This window comes from Crotalus tigris, unplaced genomic scaffold (assembly GCF_016545835.1).
Source record: "Crotalus tigris isolate CLP2741 ecotype Arizona unplaced genomic scaffold, ASM1654583v1 scf7180000017536.10889498, whole genome shotgun sequence".
Classification (NCBI taxonomy): Eukaryota; Metazoa; Chordata; class Lepidosauria; order Squamata; family Viperidae; genus Crotalus; species Crotalus tigris.
This window is the reverse complement of record NW_024096460.1, coordinates 6,975,755-6,998,684: the sequence shown is the minus strand read 5'-3', so window position 1 is coordinate 6,998,684 and position 22,930 is coordinate 6,975,755. Positions and strand designations below refer to the sequence as shown.

The window sequence follows — 22,930 nt, the reverse complement described above, 5'->3', positions numbered from 1 at the left end:
CTAGTTTGCTTTATATAGAGATGTAAAATACATTTATTTATATAAAATTACAAGTTCATGTCAGTGTCTCTGACTCCATTTGGACACCAGCTGTGTAATTCCCTGACATATTCTCTTCTATTTGTAATTCTTCTTCTTCTTCTTGTGCCATATCCGTTATCGGACGTTGGCGATCATGTTGGCGATCCTGTTTTTATCAGCAGCTGCACAAAAAAGTGCTGCTGAGTTTTGTTCAAACCAGTCCCTAAGATTTTGAAGCCATGATGTTCTTCTTCTGCCAGGACCTCGTTTGCCTTCAATCTTTCCCTGGAGGATTAAATGGAGTATGCCGTATTTTTCTGGGTGTCGCATCACATGTCCGAAATATTCTAATTTTCATTTTTTAATTATTTTGATGATTTCCCTTAGCTTTCCCAGTTGGCTTATCACCTCCTCATTTCTGATCTTGTCAACCCAGCTTATATGTAACAGCCGACTGTAAATGCACATTTCAAATGCTTCTAGTCTCTTCAGGGGCCTTCTATTAGAGACCAACTCTCTACTCTATAGAGCAGGGTAGAAAACAAATAGCATCTGACAAGCCTGATTTCCAGTCTTAGGCTTATGTCGTGACTGCAGAAGACCTTTTTCATTTTGAAGAATGCTGTTCGAGCTTTCTCTATCCTTGTCTTTACTTCAACGGTCATGTCCCAACTTTCATGTAAATTAGAACCGAGGTGCGTGATATTTGTAATACATCAGTAATTGAGTATGTCATCATACCATAACATCTACTGAGAAAATACTAAAAGCTCTTGTACAATGATTGCAATCCAACTTTCTTAGGCAGACATGGATAGAAATATGAGCAAATGAAGAAGTCCGTTAATTTTATGTGCAGTAGATTTTAAAATGAATCATGTGATAGAAATATTTTATGACTAAACTCATGAATAATGTGAATGAAATGGAAAGGAATAGCATGAGGAAAATATTAACTGTTCCTGACATTACAAAAGGACTATCCTGCAGGAAGAGGCAAATATTTCTGGACAAATTAATGAAAAAAGAGAATGGAGAATTCTTACAGTTAAAGCATGTTGCATATCATTATGCATAAGTTGGGCAAATCAGTAGTTGCTAGAGCATTTATTGTTTAGATGACCTGTCTATGGGAAAAGGCTCTACACTTCATAATGAAATATGAATTTTATATTATTTTGGGACCAGGGGTCATATTTATTTATATATTTTCCCTCTAGCGTAACTATTATGTTAGATTCTTAGTATTTATATATTTATATGTATATATGTATATATTCACTATCCCATGTGGGAAAGATTTTAATTAAGAACAGATTTCCTGTTCTTGAGTATACACTCATAGAGAAGTCTATAGCAAAATAAAGACTAACAATTCAGGCACATAACTGAATTTCTCTTTAAAGTGCTGAATCAGTATCTTTAACATATTTAAAGATTCCTGTGGTTGGCTAACATAAATTTAATTGTCAAGTTAAATGAATATTTGTTTGAGATTGTTATTTCTATTTAAATGCAAAACAAATTCTTTTGAATACTTCTATCCTTTCTCTTTACTTTAAATTCCATTCTACTGTTTTTTTTACCCAATTTTGCAACTTTTATACCTGTTGCAGAGATTCTTTTGTTGTATTGAAACTATTCTTTTATTTCATTTTTCAGACTCACCCAGCAATGCTGAAATTTCTTATACAAGCCGAAAGTGAACAACTTGTCATCAGTCTGGAGAGAAATGAGTGAGTGGTTGTAATTTGTATTCCCTGCAGTATAGTAGTGCTATGGATTACTAAGTTAAAATTGATGGTTTATATTTGTAGAGGTATGGCCCTGTCTGCTTTCTAGCTTTGGAAAAATAAGCTGGTATAAGTTAACAATGTTTCCAAAGGTTTATTTCATTATTTATAACCAAGTGGCAATTCTGTGAGATTTCGTGCACAAATCATGCATCTCTTTTGGCATTACTTTGAGCATGTTTTACTTTTACACTTAAATAAACCTGGTTGTTCATATTATGAAAGATAATTTTAGACAGATATTGCTTTGTTTTGATATTATTTCATTGTTTGGAATGAGTTAACTTGCCTAGGGACAATCATTAGTTTGCTATACACTTTTTTGCAATTAAAAAACTTAAATTCTCTCGGACCTAGTAGTTGGAAGGTAGGAAAATTGAGAGAAATATAATAAATTTTACCAAACCATCACATAATTATAGTCTTGCTTATTGCAATAATGACAGCAGAGTGATCTCAGTCTTGTAAAATCACCCATCAGTTCAACAAAGATTAATAAGAGAAAGGCACAAGGACTTAGTCTAAATTATCATCTTTTTCTACAATGATATGCTGATCCTGGCACAGGGACTTGATCTATTGTATTTATTTTTCTCAGAAGGATGTACATGACCACTGACTGCACATATACACAATTCTTCCACACAATTAGGAGCATTGCCTATTTTTAGGATAGAAAAACCAATACTTTTCTTAAGAATAAAGGAGATGCTTACCTGGTATCAGTCTGATACCCCCAAATGTCATTACTTAACTGACTGGATGCACTGACGTTTTAAAATCTATACCTTTTATTGTTGGCATCTGAAAATATAGTTTTTCTCTCTATTTACACCAACTGACAGATTGTGAAATCCTTGGCTTGATAAAACTAAAAATAAATCATATGTAATCTGCTATTTGTAAGCATTGAGTCATTCTAGACTGGGCTAAGTGATTACATGTTACGCTTTTATATACTCTTGGTTGAAACTGTGTGGCTGAGTAGCCAATACATCCAAGACATAGTATGGGCAAACATTTCTTTAAATTAAAAATGAGAGTAAATGAACAAGATTAAAAATTCTCTAAAAATGTGTTGGTTCACAACTCTGCCTGTAAGCACAAGCGCATAACTAGAGTGGAGCAAAATTTGACTTGTTCCTCTTTATTTACCAGGAATGACCAGTTCAGGTACATGTACATAGGATTCTTGAGCAATTATAAATATCAAGGAAAGAAGTCAAGACAGCATAACCAGTATATGAAACTCTCATTATGTATCATTACATAATACAAAATGAGTCAGATGATGAGGTTCTAACACAAAATAGGAAACTAATTACCTGAACAGATTCAAGACTGTTAGAGGGAAGAGAATAGCAATAGCGCTTAGAGTTACATACCCCTCCATAGTGCTTTACTATAGCTTCCTACCCTAGTGAGATGAAATTGGGGTTGCAAATTATTACATCTGTAAATTTTCCCTTTTGTCTAGGTATGTAACAAAGGTGGAATAGAGAGTTTTTAATATGAATTTTTTCCATTTCTCCAGCGTTTTTGCGTAGGCATAAGCTTTTTCAGGAAGTGAGAGGGAAACTGACATTTTCTGCAAAAACCTGAGCACTGATATGAGCATTGGAGATAGTTTTACAGTTTAAAAAACAAAGGCCAAATCCTTCGCCATTTCACACATTGAAGAAGTTGAACTCTTTTATCTCCCACCACAATTCCCATCCTCCCTTAGGAAGGCAAATGGGAACTGGACTTTCTGCAAAAGGTTAGTCTATGGTGGTTTCATAAAGGAGCAAACCATCTAAATTGGCTCTCAGTGGAATTCACTGAGATTCCTTATTAATTTTGCTAGAGAGACCAATGATGTTGCCAGGGGTTGAAAGGCTGAGGTTTAACATTTAAAATTCTAGATTTTCCCGCAAACAATAATGTCTCTTAGGAATGATGAACCTGGAAACTGGCAGTGTAGCTGTCCAATATTTGCCATTATGAACTATATTAATTTACTATCCCCAGTTTCAGTCACTATATCTTATGAAATCTAACATGACTTATCTACTCTCCCTTTGATTGTGATCAAGATATATTTCTTCTTCTTTGGTTGTTTGTCTGTATGATATAATATAAGGCTATCATTCAGTAGTCCCCCAGGGAGAAGCAATTTGTTTTTAATATATCCAGCACCATGTTCAAGCTTCTTATTATATGTAGGCAGAGCTCTCAGAAGCGCTTTATATCAATCAGCCAATCAAAAGTTTCAGCAGTGCCTGATTTACAGGTAGCAGTTTCATAATTTTGTACATGAAATTCTGAAGACAAGAAATAGGTCTCTGGTTGATAATGCTAAGAAAGCATCCTGTGTGGGCCTTAATCTCATAGTTGACAATAGGTCAATGAAATCTATCTTAATGGAGCTATAGTGTCCCTTCAGTTCCCAGAACTCCTAATACGTCTTGTAAAGTTGCTCAGTATTTTCTTCCTCTAAAGTCCCTGGTAAGAGGCAATATTGCACTCTATCTGTTATTAAGAAGACTGCAGCCCTAACCTTGTTAGACCAGGTAAGTTCTATGGTGTTTATTTCTCAGAAGGTATACACAAGATAATTAATAATTACATTATTTATCTGTCATGGAATAGAGGAGATACCAAAGTTAAAATATGAACATTTTACTGAGGATACATACTTAGAAAAGAATATATGGGAGTGTGGGAGAGGAGATATCCTAAATTTAAGCTACCTGACGGCATCTCCTTAAGGTAGGCTTCTCAAATATCTCATTCTCAATAATATTGATTAGTGATTATGAGAACTGAAGTCCAGGACACCTCTGAAGAGTACCAGACCGGAAAAACTGCCTGGAGTATTGGAGAGGAAGAACGAGTATAGTTCAGTTAAGCTATTATTTGAATTGTAATTCTAGGTTTTTGCTGTTGTTGTTTTCAAATATAAGTTGATTTAGAAAGTACTGTGTTTGTATAATAGAAAAGCTAAATCAGAAGTGGAAAAAAAACGGTTCTCCTCTAAGGTTTGATCCCTTCAACTTGAAATAATTTCCCCCTATAGGGCCAAAATTACCTACCACAGTGCTTTTGGTCCTTAAGTGTGGATTGTGCACAGAATGTGCCTAAATGCACCATACCAATTATGTTTGTTATGGCTCTCAAGACACTGTATAGCTAAAATTATACTGATCTGAAAAGAATAGTGATTTTTTTTCCTACCAATTTATTTTTATAATTGGAGGTTAAGCTTACTGTCATTGATAATACAATAGTGGTGTTAGACACTTTTTATTATCTGATCTTTGTTTACCATGTAATCATTCTTTTATGAAGGTCACCTTATATTCAGAATAATTTTCTTGTTGCATAAAAATTATATAGTTGAATACTATGTGGGTATGTGTACACACACACACATACACACAAACACATGTGTGTGTGTGTGTGTGTGTATGTGTATACACACACACATCAGTATGCAACTACAGTTCCCCATTAAGTCCATATTCAGGAGCATACCTAGATTTGCCTCTTGGTGAAATGCCTCTGAAAAGAAGCAGTTAAAGTGGATTCATTATTTATGAACTGATAATATATACTCTTCCATTCTCTAATGAAGCATAAAATGATGGATTTTTGAAGAATGCATTTTTGCATAAGAAATGTAAATTGATTCCACAAAGATGCTGAAATAAATGTGTTTGAGGTGTGAATGGAATGTGAAGACAAACACCTTTGCAGATTCTGTGTTTTTTAAATCAAAACAGAGGCATTTAAAATCTGTGTTTATATCGCCTAATCATTTTTTAAAAAGCATTATTTGCAAAGTACGGAAGAAAATTTCTTACTAAATGTTACAATTTCTGTTTTACCTAGATAATTAAATTAAACTTCTGATACAGTTATTTATGCTTGGCCAAAATAGGTATAAATAGCATTCACATCACGTTACTGAAACAAATTAGAGAATCAATGGGCAACCTGTGATTGTTCAATAGTGCTAGATTATAAATTCATCATCTTCCAAGTGGGTCACATTGGGGTTCATTGCATATTGCTGCTGTGGTGGATTCCAAATAAAGAGTGGCATTTCAGATTGCAATTGAGAGAAGTCTTTCATCTAAGCTAGGATGAACTGATTAACAAAATTACTTTATTACCGATTTTGAAAATATTACTAGATGAAAATGTAGATTCCTAACTGCGGAATTTAGATTGCAATTATGTTTCTTCGTTTTCATCTGAATCCCAATGGGATTAAATAATGACTCTTTGGCCTTCAGGTATTTAAATGTTGGAAAGACTTGCTGAACAATTGACTATTCAAACTTTGTCTGTCACTGATCTCTTAGGAAGAACAGAATAGATTAACCTTTCTACTGATCCGTAGGACTATATAAAGCTTAGAATATTTCATGAATGAAATAAGCTTCTTGAAGCTGAAAAGTTAGTGCTGCCAAGTGAGACAACCCCATATAAAGTTCCTCCTCCTCCTTCTCCTCCTCCTCCTCCTGGAATTTACCAGTACATATACCACAGTTTTGAGTTTATTTTCTTGGGATGCATTTGGCGTATCAGCCAAAAATGATAAAAGGTGTTCCTGGCCATGGGATCCAGAGATTCAAGTCTAAAAATATCCACAAACTGCTGCTTTTGGGAGAATGCAATTCCATTGAGAATAGGCATATCTACTTTCCCCCTGAAATTACGGCACATCACAATGAATACTTTGTCTTGTCTGGATTTAATTTCAATGTGTTGCCCATCATCCATCCCATTATTGACTTCAGTCAGATATTCAGTAGAGGCACACCATTGCTGGAAAAGATCACAGGAAAGTAGATCTAACTGTCATCAGCATGTCTATAGCATTCAGCCCCAAATATCCTGATTTCTCCCTTTTGAACTTTGAGGAACAAGAGTCTAGGCAATATTTCTTGAAATTCTCTTCAGGGATAGGAACTAAAGCATTAAAAAACTTATGTGCTGTATTCTCCAGATGCTTGAGTGATTCAGAAAGATACTCTGCATTTTATGAAAAATTCTGAGATATCAAGAAGAATCTACCAAGTTACATTCCCTCTGTTAATTCTTAAAGAAAATCCATCAGGCCACAGGTCACCCTCTAGCCTATATCTGCTGCTTTTAACTAGGCCCCAAGGACATAACTCTGTTTTGTTATCAAGTTGATAGTTCATTCCTTTCTTCAACTTTATATCAACTTGACAAAAAATAGTCCCCGGGTTTCTTATAATTTGCAGCTTATTTTTTATTTGTAAAAAATGTTTGAAAAGTAAAATGTAAGCATAATTATAGTTTGTTTAAATTTACTTTTACATTTAATAAACATACCAAACCTGAGACTTGAACAAACCAAACTCTTTGTCTCTCACACACACAAACACTACACTGATCTTAAAATAGTCTAGTGAACAGATCAGACAGTGGCATAAACATAAACACTCACTGTATTAGTTTTTTCAAAAATGATATTTTTCTCCTGTCGAAAGAAAGAAGACTAAAGAAAGACTATTTACATCACTTCACCATTTCCAGAAATTTTACACTTCTAGTTCAGTGGGATGTGAATTTTTGGATCAAATCAAGCAGAAAAGAGCTGTTTCTTTGTAGCACTTATCATCACAGCATAACATTTGAAATGAATTTGATCCTGATCCTCAGCAGATAGTAGTCCTATCATTCACTTGCACTCCAGCCATTTACTTTGCTGGTTTAATATTCATATGTGTAACTAGGACCATCTTTGAAACAAATTAGAGAAGACACTCAGCAGGAATTGGGTTGACTGCCTAAGCAGGCTTCTATTGCATATACCTCTAGAATCGCTGGTGAAACCAACCCCAGTCTTTTCAAGGTAACTTGGAATCTAGCAGGATCCAATGACCTTTTGAGGAATAGTATAGTATAATAAGCCCATACACAGGTGAGTTGTAACCTTAACCAGTTGGTGATCCCTACCCATGGAAACTTCTCTGCTAATGAAAACAAACAAACCTAATACCATATGTTGGTGCTGTGATCAGTCTTTACTAGTTAACAATCATAATGTCTGTTTTAAACAATAGAGCTGCTTCAAACAAACCAGTCCCACAGTGGATAGGGAAGTATTCTAATGTCCTAGATCTAACACCAGCTGTTAGTCACTAGCTTATTCATGGATTCTGTTAGGTAGAATCTCAAAACGTTTTGTGATCTTAAAACTAAGTATGTACACAAACACCACATACATACTAAGTATGAACCAGCTCTCGCACAGGTATAGTTTCAAGGGACATATTGTACTTATGTATCACAATCACACCACCATTTCCCTTGCTTGCTTTACTACAAAAGAAGCTGAGTCAAAATCAGACCTCCATCTTTCTAAACAAGGCAAGTCAGCCTTCTCATCCATTATTTCTCTCTTTCTGTTTTTGGAATGACTTGGTATTACAGAGGAGCAAGACCATGTCCTTTGAGGGTCCAGAATTCTCTAAGACCTGATGATTCACATAATTTCTAGAAGATGGGAATGGACCTTTGTAATCATCCTTTCCCTTCCCTCTGATGAGTCAGGTTCTAAAATGGAGAGAACTATTCCTTTGCAGGTATCTTTTATGATCAATACTGGCCTTCCTTGTTTTATCCAGTTTGGGTGGGAGCCTGATAGTGGCAGCTGGTAAGTATTCATGCACTGCTATTAGTTTGGTAGCCAATAGGTGTGGATCATGCCTGGGGCAGGTGCTAACTAGATATTCATTTTATTTCGTCTTTAGTGTATCTCCTTAGCCTGGTAGCCAATTTTTCAGATGGAGTCAGGTTTTTGTATTTTTTGCAGTAGCCATGGCTTATCCTAATCTCGACTCTTCTATAGTTCCACCAGATGACCAACTTCTCTCACGTTGTCTTGATTTTAGTTTCAAATCTTATTTTTCAGGGTGGAGGAGATACAGTATAGACTGCTGCTGTTCTTGATTATGTAGTCAAGCATCAGAATTACACCAGCTGTAGAGCAGACAATTTATTGCTGTGCATTATAGCGATACTAGGGATTATTGTTAGGGCTCTACTGGCACTTTCTAGCATACTATCTGATGGCATTTCTCCTCTGAGTCTTGATAATGGTCTCAAGGGTTGGCTGTAATTAGCTTATCCATGATCTTATGCCTCATATCAGCTACTATGCTTTGTAATGGAGTGAAGTTCCATCTTGAGGTGTTGACTGCATATCCAGTTATCCTTCTAGGTCTTCTTGAGTCTAGGATATAATGTTTAGTTTGTCTGTCTCAAGTTGTAAGAACAGCTTCCTCTTCACTATATCGAAGTGTTGAGTAACTAGCTGTTTTTCACCTAATATAGATAAAGGTCTTCTGTCCATCCATAGTTCCCTCATATGTTTCATATATCTCTTCTTGTTAGATTTACTGTTATGGTAACTTTCCATTGTTCCAGTTATCTTGTCTTTTTTTTTACAAATTTTATATATAATACAGTTAAAAACAAACAAACATTGGATTTAACGTGATATTCCAGTATATACATTCTTATCAGATTATTCCACTTTTAACAATCAATTCTTCATCTCTACATATACATCTAAGTTTTATATACAATACTAAAATAACATGTATTTCTATCTTAATATTCATCTTTAATCCCGACCGTCCTCTTCAAATTCCTCCAGTGGTAAAATTTATCCCAGGTTTCATAATAAACTGATCCACATTTGTCTTTTAATATCATTATGAACCTGTCCATTTCCGTACATGCTAATATTTTATGTATTAACTCTTCCTCTGTGGGAATTTCCTTGCTCTTCCATTTTTGCGCTGAAAGCAAGCCTAGCTGCAGTCAGGATGTGTAGCAGCAGGTAGATTGTTCCCGTGTCGTATTTTTCTGTTGTTATTCCCAACAAGAAGAGTTCAGATTTTAACTCTAAGTCCAGTGTTAATATATCCCTCAACTGGTTTCGTGTCCTGTTCCAATACTCACGAGTCTTTGGGCATTCCCACCACATATGGTAGTATGAACCTATTACTGTTTTACATTTCAGCCAGTTATCTTGTCTTGTCCGTGTATGGTTTGTTCCAGTAGCTCAACATCATCAGATTGCTCTGATTCCCCAACATCTAAAATGGATCATGTTAATCTGTCTTAGTTGACATGATTCTCCTAGTTCATATCACTCTCAAACCTGAGGTAGGCAGATGAAACATTAGGGGATTTTGCTCAAGGATCCCTACTGGTAAGGTAGGTACCAGCAAAGATTTGAACCCCAATCCCATCTCAAAAGGCAGCACCCTAATCACTACAGTATCCAGTATTTATGTATATACGTACATATATTACTAAACTCTATGTCTTTCTTTAGCATAACAATTAATTGGGCTATACTATGAGGTTAGAGCCTTAACTAGTTTACAAAATGCTATAGCTAGATTCACATAATGTGGTTTATTTTTAGATCAGGGTAATGCAAAAAAAAAAAAGGTCATTAGCTTTTACAGCAGAATACCATATTTTGAAACCAGGCTCATAGGCCTGTTGGGTGTAATTATTCATGGTTTGTTTCTGGTTTCCTATCTTATTGTTTGTTTTTGTTCCCTGCTCAAGTTCTAATTAATCCACATAGGTGCGAGTTGTCACAGCAAAAACAACAAAACAAATTGAGAAATTATTTGAAGAAACTCAAGTACTCATTGCAAGACTATCTGGCAGGTCTACAAACAAAATTGTTGCTGTACATGTAAATACAGTTGATAGGCTCTATTTGTAGTGTTTATCCAGTTCCTGCTCAAATAATCATAAAAGCTGTGTTCCTTGAAGAGGTTCAAATATAGCCTGTGTTTTATGTCAAACAGTGATCCTTTGTGTGCACATCTTCCTAATTTCTAAGATTCTGTGGCTACTTCTTTAAGTTCATTCCCATACTTTTATGTAAATTGATATTTTTGGTTGATCATATTGCTATACTTTTAACATTGTTGGCTGGAGGAACCGGAATAACATATTTCCAGTATCATTTAAACTGGCAAATATCTTTGACTAATTTGACATGTTTATTATCAGTGTCTAAAAACATAAGTGAAAGAATAATAAAAACAAGCAAAAAAATCCTGTGGAGAAAAATAGGACCTCCCTGAAGTATCTTGCTGATGTAATTTATTGCTATAATATTGTCACAAAATATTATAAATGGCTCTCTCTATTGCTGACTGAGTTGTTTTATCTGTGAACTCTGAACAGCAGTGGTGTCATAGAACTTCAGAGAAAATTGACAGCTGGAATTGCCCTTTAATTAAAATAAACAATGTTATTTTCAAAAGTTGCTGTCCAGTGCTGCATCAATGTTAACATATATGTAGAGTCAATCATTTTCAAACATTGTTATAATGTTTGTGCTATTACTCTTGTCAAAATTAGTTCTGTAAGAATTCTTTTGCATACAATTTTCAATGTGTTGTATAAAAAAGATAAATAATTTATCTATTGGTACAAATGGCTAATATTAGATGCTTGAAATAATGGCATGGTTTCTCTCTTACTATCAAACAAGGTAGTCATGAAATTTAAACAGTTCATTTCTCTCTCTAAAATGATAGTGTTATTTGCTTATTACTATTTTCTTCTTTACTATTTTCCCTTTTTGTCTGTATTTGTGGGTTTTATTGCTCATTCTGCTGAGAGGAATCTCCTGAAAAACATGTCTATTCTGCAATATTGCATCTTTCCCAATGTATGTGTTCTCCAGATGTGTAAACATCAACTCCCAATTCAAGAGCTAACATTCATATATATGAACAGTGCCCAGCATCAAGAACACTAGTATAACATATATTTCATTTCTTAAAAGAAATTAAACAAGAACATATCTTTGCTTTTTTAAAAAATAAAGGGATCCAACTCTTTAATAAAATTATTGAATTGAAAAATGTTTAAATATTTGAAAAAGAAAATATTCACAAGATTGGTATTTTATATGTAAATTTGAATATGGAATATATTCATAATATATTTTCTTTGTATGGTAGAGGTCTTGGTATGGTATAGCAATTAGAATGTTGGACCATGATTAAGGAGTTTTGAATTCAGTTAATCACTCACTGGGGAAACTCAATCTAGTCAGTCACTGTTTTACCATGAATGTCTAGGGAAAAGGGTAGATTACAATCAACCACAAGCGAAAATGGAGGAGGTTGAAAGAAGAATTGGCGACAGAAGAATAACTGTGGAGAGGAAGTATCAGAATGTGTGAAATATGTTGAAGAAAACAGATATCTGGTCTGGTTCTTCAAGTCAAAAGCTACTGTATTTATTAACAATAGTTGGGACTGGAAATTTGTTTTGTAGCTTTTCATAAGCTAACATGTCTAAGGAAGGTACAACATTTCAGAAAAGCCAAGATTTCCCCTGGAAGTATATATGGAAACATTCCAATGGTATTATTTTGGTTTCCAAGATATTGGCAGATATCCAAGGAATATCTTCAGCTGGGGACAATGCTCTCTTTGACTACAGCCATTTTTTCACTGGTGATTTATAGTGCCTTATAATGTCATCCAAGCACTGCTGTCCCAATACAGCAATAATGAAAGCAGGCTTTATTGATGTAACAATGGGAGAATGATGCTATCGTATTCATTAGTGAATACTAATGGTGTTCTGTAGTCATGTGACGATTAGGTCCTTCTACATAAAATCTAATTCTTACTTGAAATGCAGCTTAAAATAATTTGGGAACCTGCTACAATTAGCTATGCATTTTGATTGACTAACCATTCTAAGCTGATTGCAATTAATTGTAGAAGCAATTGCAATATGTTTATACTTTGCTCTGGTTGATAAGCATATTTGAAGTGAAATTAATCATATTTCATTGTTATGGTTGTAAACTGCTTTCTATAAGTGTAGGGAGCAGTTCGAATGTTAATATTTTTAAGGGACAAGTGTTCCCTAAAAACTGAATAGGGAGCAATTTGTATAGACTATAGAGAATGAAAAATGAATGATAAATAAATAAATATTAATATATAAATAGTAGATAAATGTAGAATGAAAATAGAGAGACTGTTATTTCCATCAACTTCCCAAAGATGAAATCTATCAAGTTAGTACAGTTGGAGATATTAACATATTGCTGTGAGAGTACAATTTCTGTGAAACCCAAAGATGCTTTTTCACAAGGCAGCTGGACTTTCTTGTTTTTCCTTTGAAGATATTTCACTTCTCATCCAAGAAGTTTCTTCAGCTCTGACTGGATGGTGGGGAATGGAAGGATTTATACTTCTTGCAGACAGCAAAACGTATTCAAAGGAAAAACAAGAAAGTCCAGTTGCCTCGTGAAAAAGCATCTTTGAGACAGCTATGATCTGGATAACTGAGAATCTCCATAGACAAATTGCTGTGAAAATGTGCTGCATTTTTTTCCTATCCTTGGTGTGTATTTTTATCTATCTATTCAAAGCTTCACTGTCAATGCTGCTAACATCGGATGTTCTTGTTTTGACAACAAATGGAAATGTAGCCATCTTTTCTCTTTCGCTTTTAGAGTTAGATGATGCTGGGAGAGGGGATGTGAATGAGAGTCCAGTTAGACATAACAACAGGTACTCAGCCATGGGAATTAAGGTTATTAAGCCCAGAGCTGATAAACATTTGGCAAGCTGGGAAGAAAGCCCATGCTTCAAGTTAATTGGAGAATGTGATTTATGACTGTTAATTGGAGGAGGGAATTGTGCTTTGATAGTTTGTGGGGGGGGATTCCGTTTTTGGCTTTAACTATGAAGTGCCGATGCTCTGTTTTTCGAATAAAAGATTTTTTAATGTAAACAATGCCTCGAAGTTCTTTTAAAGAGTTTCATCTGTCGGAACCAGGTGTTACAAATTATTGGTTGGGCCTGCTGTCTTTTTTGCAACTGTGAATAGAGAAAGAGGCATTGGAAATGGATAGTTGGGAGAATAATAATTGATTAAAGATTAGCCAAAATATGCCATATACAAATTAGTTTTACTTTATGTGAGAAAAAAGCTTACTAGGTTTCCTTTGTTACTTTAAAAGTTTCTCAAGTGACTTAAAACTTTTTCCACAATGGGGCTGTTCCCAACAATGTGTCATGCGTTGACAGGAGAAAAGATCTGTATTGATGGACTATTTGTTGTTGAAAAAATATCTTCCACCTCCCAAATGTTTGTCTTGTCTGACATTTCATCTAATTTATAATAATTTCAAATAACAGCAAATGGTTGATATATAGGTTGAACAATAGCTGGACAGTATCTTTACTAAGACAAACAAATAAAAACAAAAGGACATGTAAGGGGTGACATGATAGCAGTGTTCCAATATCTCAGTGGTTGCCACAAAGAAGAGGGAGCAAGCTATTTTCCAAAGCGCCTGAAGGCAGGACAAGAAGGAATGGATGGAAACCAATCAAGAAGAAGCAACCTAAAATTAAGGAGAAATTTCCTAACAGTTAGAACAATTAATCAGTGGAACAACTTGCCTCCAGAAGTTGTGAATGCTGCAACTGGAAGTTTTTAAGAAGAGACTGAACAACCATTTGTTTGAAATGGTATGGGGTTTCTTGCCTGAGCAAGGGGGTTGGACTAAAAGACCTCCATGGTCCCTTCCAACATTACTACTACTACTACTACTACTACTACTACTACTACTACTACTACTATTATTATTATTATTATTATTATTATTATTATTATTTAGTCTAGTTCTATTCTTAACAGCCTACTAATTTTGTTATTTCCAGAGGCTTGGAATCCCTGATGAATTTTATGTATTTGATGAAACAGGTATTGGCTCACATTTATGTATGCCTCAATAATCTGTCCCAAAGCCAAAAGGTGAATATAAAAGATAAAAGATGAAGTCTCCATTATTTTCCTATATAGTGAAGAACTTACTATACAATATTCAATGGAATGTGTTAGAGCCATATAACATTTCAGAATTGATTTCCAAAAGTTAGTTTTGAGTGTGTGGAGAGTGTGACATAGCACCAGCTCTGGGAATCCTGAAAAAAGAATCAATTGTTTTAAGTTTTTGTAGATAGGTATTACATTTCAGTGTCTGCAGACTTTTAAAAGACATTTTGTAGATGAAACTTGAAGCATTGCAAAGCTCTACCACCTCATCTAGAGAATTATTAGTTTGGTCTTATAGTTTTTCACTCCTTGTTATTAGTATATGAACTAGGGTTAGTATATAAGCTTTACGTCTAAGTTTAGTATATGAACTAAAATTCTCCTGTGCTAGTGAAGGAAGCAATTAACTGAGGCAAAAAAATGCTTTTTTCTCTCTCAGTGCTAAATGCAAGATAAACATAAATTCAGACCTAATGCATCAATATTCATTTATGAAGTTAAACTTAAAAAATGAAAAATCAGTCATGTTGGAGAAAAGGCAGGAGGAGGAGGAGGAGAAGGAGGAGGAGGAAAAGGAGGATATCTGCAGGAGGATATCTGAGGAGTTGTGGTAGTACACTGGTTAGAATGCAGTATTGCAGGCTAATTCAGCTCAGTATTGCAGGCTAATTCTGCCAACTGCCAGGAGTTCAATCTCAAGCTCAAGGTTGACTTAGCCCTCCATCCTTCCAAGGTCAGTAAAATGAGGACCCAGATTGTTGGGGGCAATATACTGACTCTGTAAACCACTTATAGAGGGCTGTAAAACACTATGAAGTGATATATAAATCTAAGTGCTATTGCTATTGCTATCTGCATATCCCAGGTCCTTGGGAAGGACTGGATAGGTGGATAAAAATGCCAAATTGGTCTAAACATCTGGCAACCAACCATAATGACAACCATTCTTGTAATAGTTATAAAACAATTAAATGTGGTATATCTTCTAGCATATAGAAGAAATTTTCAATCTTGGAAGGGCATCTTTTGAACAAAATAGATCAGATAGTGCTATAGTCCCAGCAGTACTTACTGCAAGGAAGTAGAGGGTTTGGTGAACTGGTGTAACAAAACCAGCCTCGTTTTAAACATAAGAAAAACTAAAGAGATTGTCGATTTCAGAAAAGGCAGGCACAACCACATACCTCTGTGTATTAATGATTCTCCTGTGGAGGTGGTTTACAGCATCAGGTTTCTGGGTATGCAGCTAACAAGTAGACTAGCTTGATGGCTCAACAGTGAGACACTGATGAAACAGGCATAGCAGCGCCTTCCTTTTCTGCTTCACATGAGAAAAGCACATCTTCCTTACCTTGTCCTTATCACTTTCTACAGAGGGGCGATCGCGAGCATCCTGTCATACTGCATTACTGTCTGGTTTGGAAGCATTACTGCTTCAAACAGGAAAGCTGTGCAGAGAGTGGTGAGGATGGCAGAAAAGATTATTGACAGTTCACTTCCTTCTATCCAGGACATAGCATATAAGTGATGCTTGAGCAGGGTCCACAGGATTGTCTGGGACACTACAGTAGTGGCCAAAATTGTGGAAACCTTTTGGGAAAAGTGTACAGTAGAAATGCCACCTTTGGTTAAGTTTCCACCATTTTGTCTTCTAATTTCTTTATAGCTGTAGCCTTGTTCACTTAATAATACTATTTTACAGCGCTTTTTGGGCAACCAGTCAACTCTTTGCACCATTACTTTAATTTTATTATGTTTTACAAGCTCACTAAATGAAAGAACACAAAAAAACCCCAACCAACTTGATAGCGATCACATAACACACTGACAAATGTCCTCCTCTCAGCTTCAATACATGACATCAATAACTGAATCCTACTGTGCTCTGATTGACTCATTGCCAAAACAAGATGACACCTGATTGGCTCTCTAAACACTCATGCTCATTGGCTACAATCAGATGAAGGAAAGCTACCTGATATCAACCTAAGCAAGTTGTGCTTCCTTTTTCTGGTTATTTGGCTATAACCTTTCATAGAATACAGAACAGATAATTGAACAAACTTTGTTGCACTATATTCTTGGTTAAATTATCTTTCCATTGATACATAATTTTATGGTACTATTCCAAAAAAAGTGGTGTTATTAGCCATCAAACCTCAAAAATACACTTTTCCCAAAAGGTTTCCACAATTTTGGCCACTACTGTATCCACTTCACAACCTGTTTTCTTTGTTATCTTGTGGGAGGTGTCTTCATGGTATCCGAAGCAGAACAACCAGATTCAGCCACAGTTTTGTTCCATATAGCAGCAACCTCTTTCCGCTATGTATTCAAAATGTGTGTGTGTTTGTGTGTATGTGTATGTATATAGCATGTGTATATGTGTGTTATGTATGTGTATGGGTAGATATATACTTTCTTTTGAGAGCAGGCAACAGAATTTCATTTTTAATGGGGGTCAGTGTACTTATAGTAAAAAAATAACAATAAAGATTACCTTACCTTACCTTACCTTACCTTACCTTACCTTACCTTACCTATCTGTCTGACTCTTTCATTTCAGAAGCCCAGCAGAAAACTGACAAAGGAAATGTAATACTAAAAACTAAGTAAGAAAGTGGTGAAAAACTAGGGACTCAGCCATATATTAACTCAACCCTGAGACTTTTACAGAATCCCTTGGACAAACTGGTGGTACAAGAAAACCTCTGTGGAACAGCTAAAATAGGCTTAGCATAACTTAACACAACAAATATACCAGATGTGTGAACCACTCTTGAAATGACAAGCACGTGAAGTCTTTGAATATGACTAGACATATTACTGTATATGAAAATGTGATCAATCGGTTCTGTGTCTTTTTTAAATTATACAGAATGTTCTTTCTTTCCTATTTAATAAAGACTGTGCCAACCTAAGTATTGAAGAACATACTCAAGATGCTGTGAAGAATTATTAGATTTCTCGTTTTAATACTTTCAAGTTGCTTTTGTGGACTTCTGACTGTCTTATGATTACTTCATATTGCATGTTATAGTTTGGAGCCATCAATCATGGTGTTGCAATCTTCTGAGATATTGATTTCATTATCCATATTGTGAGGTGTTTCTGTATGTCTGTTTGTATACAATAAAAGAGGACAGAAAGATGTTCATGAACAATCCAGTTATTTGGTTCAGTCAGACAGTACCAAAAAGGTATGGAAACAAATATATATCAAAGAATACAAAAGCTCTTCATTAACTTAACCCAATGTATTATATCCCGATGTGCCAGGATTTCAGCTTCCAGAATTCCTAATCAACAAATCCAGTGGGGATCACAAGATGGTGGGTAATTGTGGGAATTCATAGTCCCAGCACAAATTGGAAGGTATTATATGGGCTTAGCTGTCATTTTATTTTAGCAATAGCAACAGCACATAGACTTATATACCACTCTATAGTGCTTTACAGCACTCTCTGAGCAGTTTGTATGTTAATTTTAAATGTTAGTTTAACCAGTCAACCCCAATTGGGTATGATTTATATACCAAAGGAGGGAGGGATGAGAGTGATGAATCTCACCAATCTGTAACATACTTCCTTGCTGTTTGTGTCATGAATTTTCTTCCCAAGCAGCTGTATTCTGTTATCTCAATTGGATCTGCTTAGAAACAAAGCTCTTGAGGGCTGGGTTATAGGAAAGGGTCCATGTTCACATATACCTCATCCATGTGGCTCTTTAAAGGAATGATTCCTGTTTATTTATACTGGGTCAGGACAGCCCAAATGAAAATAAATGACCCTCCTGCTTATCATATAATTTGCCCTAAGTTACATTACTGTACATTACAGCCAAGTACGTGCTATTAAACAGATAAGAAAATGTCCAGATGTAGAAATGTCTCTCCTTTGAAAGACAGTGACTATCTTTAAAAGGGATTTTTATTCAGCCATAGTTTTGTTTCAAAATGCAATAACACAGGAAGTGAGGAGATTGGTTTTCTTTCTTTTTAAAAAAATATGCAAGCTTATATTTTTCAGAAAGTTAACTGATTATAATGCTTTCTAAAGCCATGGACTTTTATTACATGCACTATATTGTGATAGAACCTTTTAGTACCAAATGGATTGCCTCACTCTCTGAGTCCAAATATTTGACAGTTTCCCCATAATGGCTCTAAATAGAGCAAAGAGAATTGTAAATATCTTTTCAAAAGTGGGATTGAACCTGCTCTTATTAATTATTTGCTGGATATTTTCAGCTTGATTCATTGTCCTGAGAGCCCAATTTTGTTAGTAAGATAGATAACACTATGCTGTTTTAACATTTCTCTCCTTTTCCGTACAATCTTTTGGCATATGCTCAGGACTTTTTAAAAAATGAAAAATATTTAAACAAAATCTTTTGCCTCTCCTATAGACCTTGTAGAAGAGATTAATTCATACTGTCTGGATAATACACTTAGTAGGCATAGATTTCAAATTCTTAATTACCTTATTCTATAGTCAGTGTTATCCTTGAAATGTAAAAGGCCTTATATATATAAGCTCCACCTGCTTTTAAGAGAGATTCTCCAAAAGTCCAGTCATCCTTAAAAAACAAATACTATTACAGGTAGTCCTTGACTTATGACCACAATAGAGCCCACAATTTCTGTTGTTAAGTGAGACATTTGTTGTGAGTTTTGCCCCATTTTCGACTTTTCTTGCCACAGTTGTTAAGTGAATCACTGAAGTTGATAGGTTAGTAACCTGGATGTTAAGTGAATCTGGCTTCCCCATTGACTTGTTTGTCAGAAGGTCCCAAAAGGGAATCACATGCCCCCGGGACACTGCAACCGTCATAAATATGAGTCAGTTGCCAAGCGTCTGAATTTTGATCCTATGTCCATGGAGATGCTGCAACGGTCATAAGTGTGAAAAATGGTCATAAGTCACTTTTTCCAGTGCCATTGTAACTTTGACCGTTTATTAAATGAACTGTTGTAATTTGAGGACTACCTGTAAATACAAATAAAGCTTTGCTCACTCACCTGTTGCTCACATTCAGCTCTGCAGCCTGGTTCCTATCAGGCCATGGTCCAGTACCTGTCCATAGCCTGGGGGTTGTGGACTCCTGTTTAATCTATTGTATTTGTATGTCTAAGTCAGGGGTGTCAAACTCAATTTCATTGAGGCCGCATCAGCATTGCGGTTGTCCTCGGGGGGCTCAGTAGGTGTGGCCAGGGTGGTCGCAGCCTATTGGGTGGGTGTGGCTGGAGTGGGCGTGGCCTACTGGGTGGGCATGGCCAGCTCTTCCTCGTTTGCGTCAAGGGTGCCTGTGGGGGTCTGGGCAGGACAGAACTGAGAACAGAACTGAGGGTCTCTGGCAGAAGGGGGTGGGACTGGGGCAAGCGCCAAGGCATGGTCCATTGGAAGAGCCTCACTGTTCCTCTCAGGCCGTGCGAGGGGGGCTGGATGGTGCCATGGGCTTCCTGGGGCCAGGCAGTGCAAATCCAAAAAGAACCATGATGCCACCCAGCCCCCAACCTGCCCAGTTTCAGCAGGCAGTGGGGCGCTCTCCTCACAGTGCCGAGAGACCGAGCTGGGCAGTGTGAAACTCGCCAGCTTTGCACCTTGCTGCCTGCTGAAATCGGGCAGGCTGGGAGCTGAGCGGTGGTGCATTTCTTTTTGGATTTGCACTGCCTGGCTCAGCCTCTCGGTGCTGTGAGGACAGTGCCCCATTGCCTGCTGAAACCTCTCCCTTGGAGCCCATTAAGTCGGATATGTGAATTAGATGAGGGCCATTTGCTGGCAACTTCCAGGTGATGGTGCATTTCTTTATTCCTCACAAAGGGTGACACTTCCCCAGTGCATGCCCAGGGGGCAGGGCCAACATGGCAGGGGCCGGTCCCGTGCTGTTTCCAGACAGACTTGTGGAGCTAAGACTGAATGCATTTCAGCATAGATGGCCACCACAAAATTGTACATTGGCTCCCGGGCAACCTGGGCCGGGACCAAGGCAGTGGGGGCCATTCCCTCACTGTTTCCAGTATGGCTTCATGGGCCACATGAAACCACATCACGAGCCGCATCTGGCTCCCGGGCCTTGTGTTTGACATATCTGATCTAAGTGAATGAGAGAGATTAAGAAATCATTAGCTGAACATTAGTTTTTTTATTTTCATCCCATTCTTAGAGGTGCATGCAAATTGAAAAAATAAAAGTGGTAGCTACAACAGTGTGATTAAAGCTCTGCCTATTTCTCTCTCATACACGGAAGCCTTATTTGGGTTAACATCCTGATTTTTTTCCTTTGATAATATTTGCAGGTACCACTTTTATTTCTTCCTCAGCCCTAATTGCCAAAGTATCACTAGTTATCAATATTTCACATTTATTAACAATATTCAGATTTATAATTGCTTCTTTCTTAGATATTGACTTGATGTACATACGGTAGTATGTTTTGGGGAATAGTTGACTGTAAGCGGGATTTGGTCTACCTTCAAATGAGTCAAATACGTATGCTGGAACACAAGTTTTGTATTAAAGTGCTTGTAATTCTAGAATGAAACTAACTGTGACTCCTATTTGTTATGCATTAGTGGAATGCTAAATAAATACCTTATCAGTAGGTAATGTTAAACATATCTGTGTTCTTTTACTCACATCATCCATTATTTCTTGGACAGCATGGATTAGCTGATGTGTGCATAAAGAAAATAGGGAGCTAATAGCTTCTCTAGTATGAAGAGTGCCTACTAACAAAAATATGGTCTTACCCAGCAAAATGAAATTAACTAGAATGAATCTTCATCATGAATCATTAGAAGAGATGACACTTTGGCTACAAGAGGAAAAATCTTGATGAAGGCCAGTTGTAAAAGCACAACCTGCTATTTTCATGATGACTTGTGACTTTAGTAGAGGTTTTTTTTTTTTTTTTTTTTGGTTACTGCAAAGCTTAATGAAACAACATTTCTTGTACTGGGAATCTCCTTTCCCCTCTGACAGAGCTTGGCTTTGAAGAGATACTTTGAAAATCATTGGCAGCCACTACAAATAACATACCACGGCTGAAAATGTATTCCACACACTTCCTTTTGCAGTAAGAAATTATCATTATTATGACAACTGTGTAATTAAGTCAGGAGTTGTAATGTTTCAATATCATTTATACTGCAGCATGATCAACATTTTGTGTTTTCCAACTGAGCAAACTGCATCTGCTTATGTTCCAAAGATATAGTAATGTGTTTGTTGCAGCAAAAACAGCAGAGGCCATGATACCTTCAAAGGCTAAGAGATTTATTGTAACGTAAGCATTCATATACTACAGTCTACTTCCTCACAGCATAGTCCACACTTTGTAAGCATGGATTTGTATACAAATAGAGAGGCCCATTATATTTCCCTGCAGAGTTCAATTATGCAATATATAAAATAAATATAGTGACCATTCAAACTAACTGGAATTGTTATCCTCCTAGCTATGCTAACATAACAGCTGTGGAACCTATGTTTCCAATTAAATCTGAATTAAAGAAAATGGCACTTTCATATAATATATACGTTGGCAATTTCACATTGAACTTCATTTTTCTAAACATTTTTTCCATTACTCTTAATGTCCATTTTTATTGTGAGATGGGCAAATCTTTTCCTGGCATTCTTACCTATTTCAAATGGCTATCTTATTCTGTTGAGATCAGTATTCATAAAACCATATGAGAAGGCCAATAATAATTTGTGATCTTACTGTGTTTCCCCAAAAGTAAGACCTACCCCCAAAATAAACCCCAGCATGATTTTTTGGGGGTAGGCCTAATATAAGCCGTACTTGAAAAATAAGCTCTAGTTTTGGGGTGAGGCGCATGCCTAAAATCAAGCTAGGGCTGGAGTGGAGCTGCCCCATGTGCCCCGAACCTGCTTACTGTTGCAGTTAGGCTTCCCATGAATTAACACCTGCCTTGCCTCGCTGGCCCACTTCTGGCAGCAAAATGCAGGCTAGGGGGGCGTTGCATGCATCAATCCGGAGCTCCATTCTTAACTGCAGAGACATTTCCTGAAGGCCTATGATAGCGAAATGGAGGCCGGGGGCAACGCATGTGAGCAGCGGTGAGTGGCTACAGAAGAAGTGGGATGGCTGGGTGGGGCTGTTGGTGCCGCCGCTGCAAGGTGAGACCATGGAAAAGATACCCCCCCAAAATAAGACCTGGTGCCTCTTTTGGAGGCAAAAAATAATAACACTGGGTCTTATTTTGGGGGAAA

At 36.5% G+C, this 22,930-nt stretch overlaps 1 protein-coding gene across 7 annotated transcripts in view; it reads left to right on the top strand.

Annotated features, from left to right (window-relative positions):
- The window catches only part of ADAM12 (ADAM metallopeptidase domain 12), a 281,938-nt gene that overhangs the window by 55,951 nt on the left and 203,057 nt on the right, over window positions 1–22,930 (top strand). For all 7 annotated transcript variants that reach the window (XR_005556825.1, XM_039344430.1, XM_039344344.1 and 4 more), the window contains exon 3: window positions 1,684–1,757. Coding sequence is in view for 6 of the 7 variants with exons in the window: in XM_039344430.1 (XP_039200364.1) it covers window positions 1,684–1,757 (74 nt within the window). In the remaining variant the exon portion in view is untranslated. The remainder of the gene's footprint in view (window positions 1–1,683; window positions 1,758–22,930) is intronic.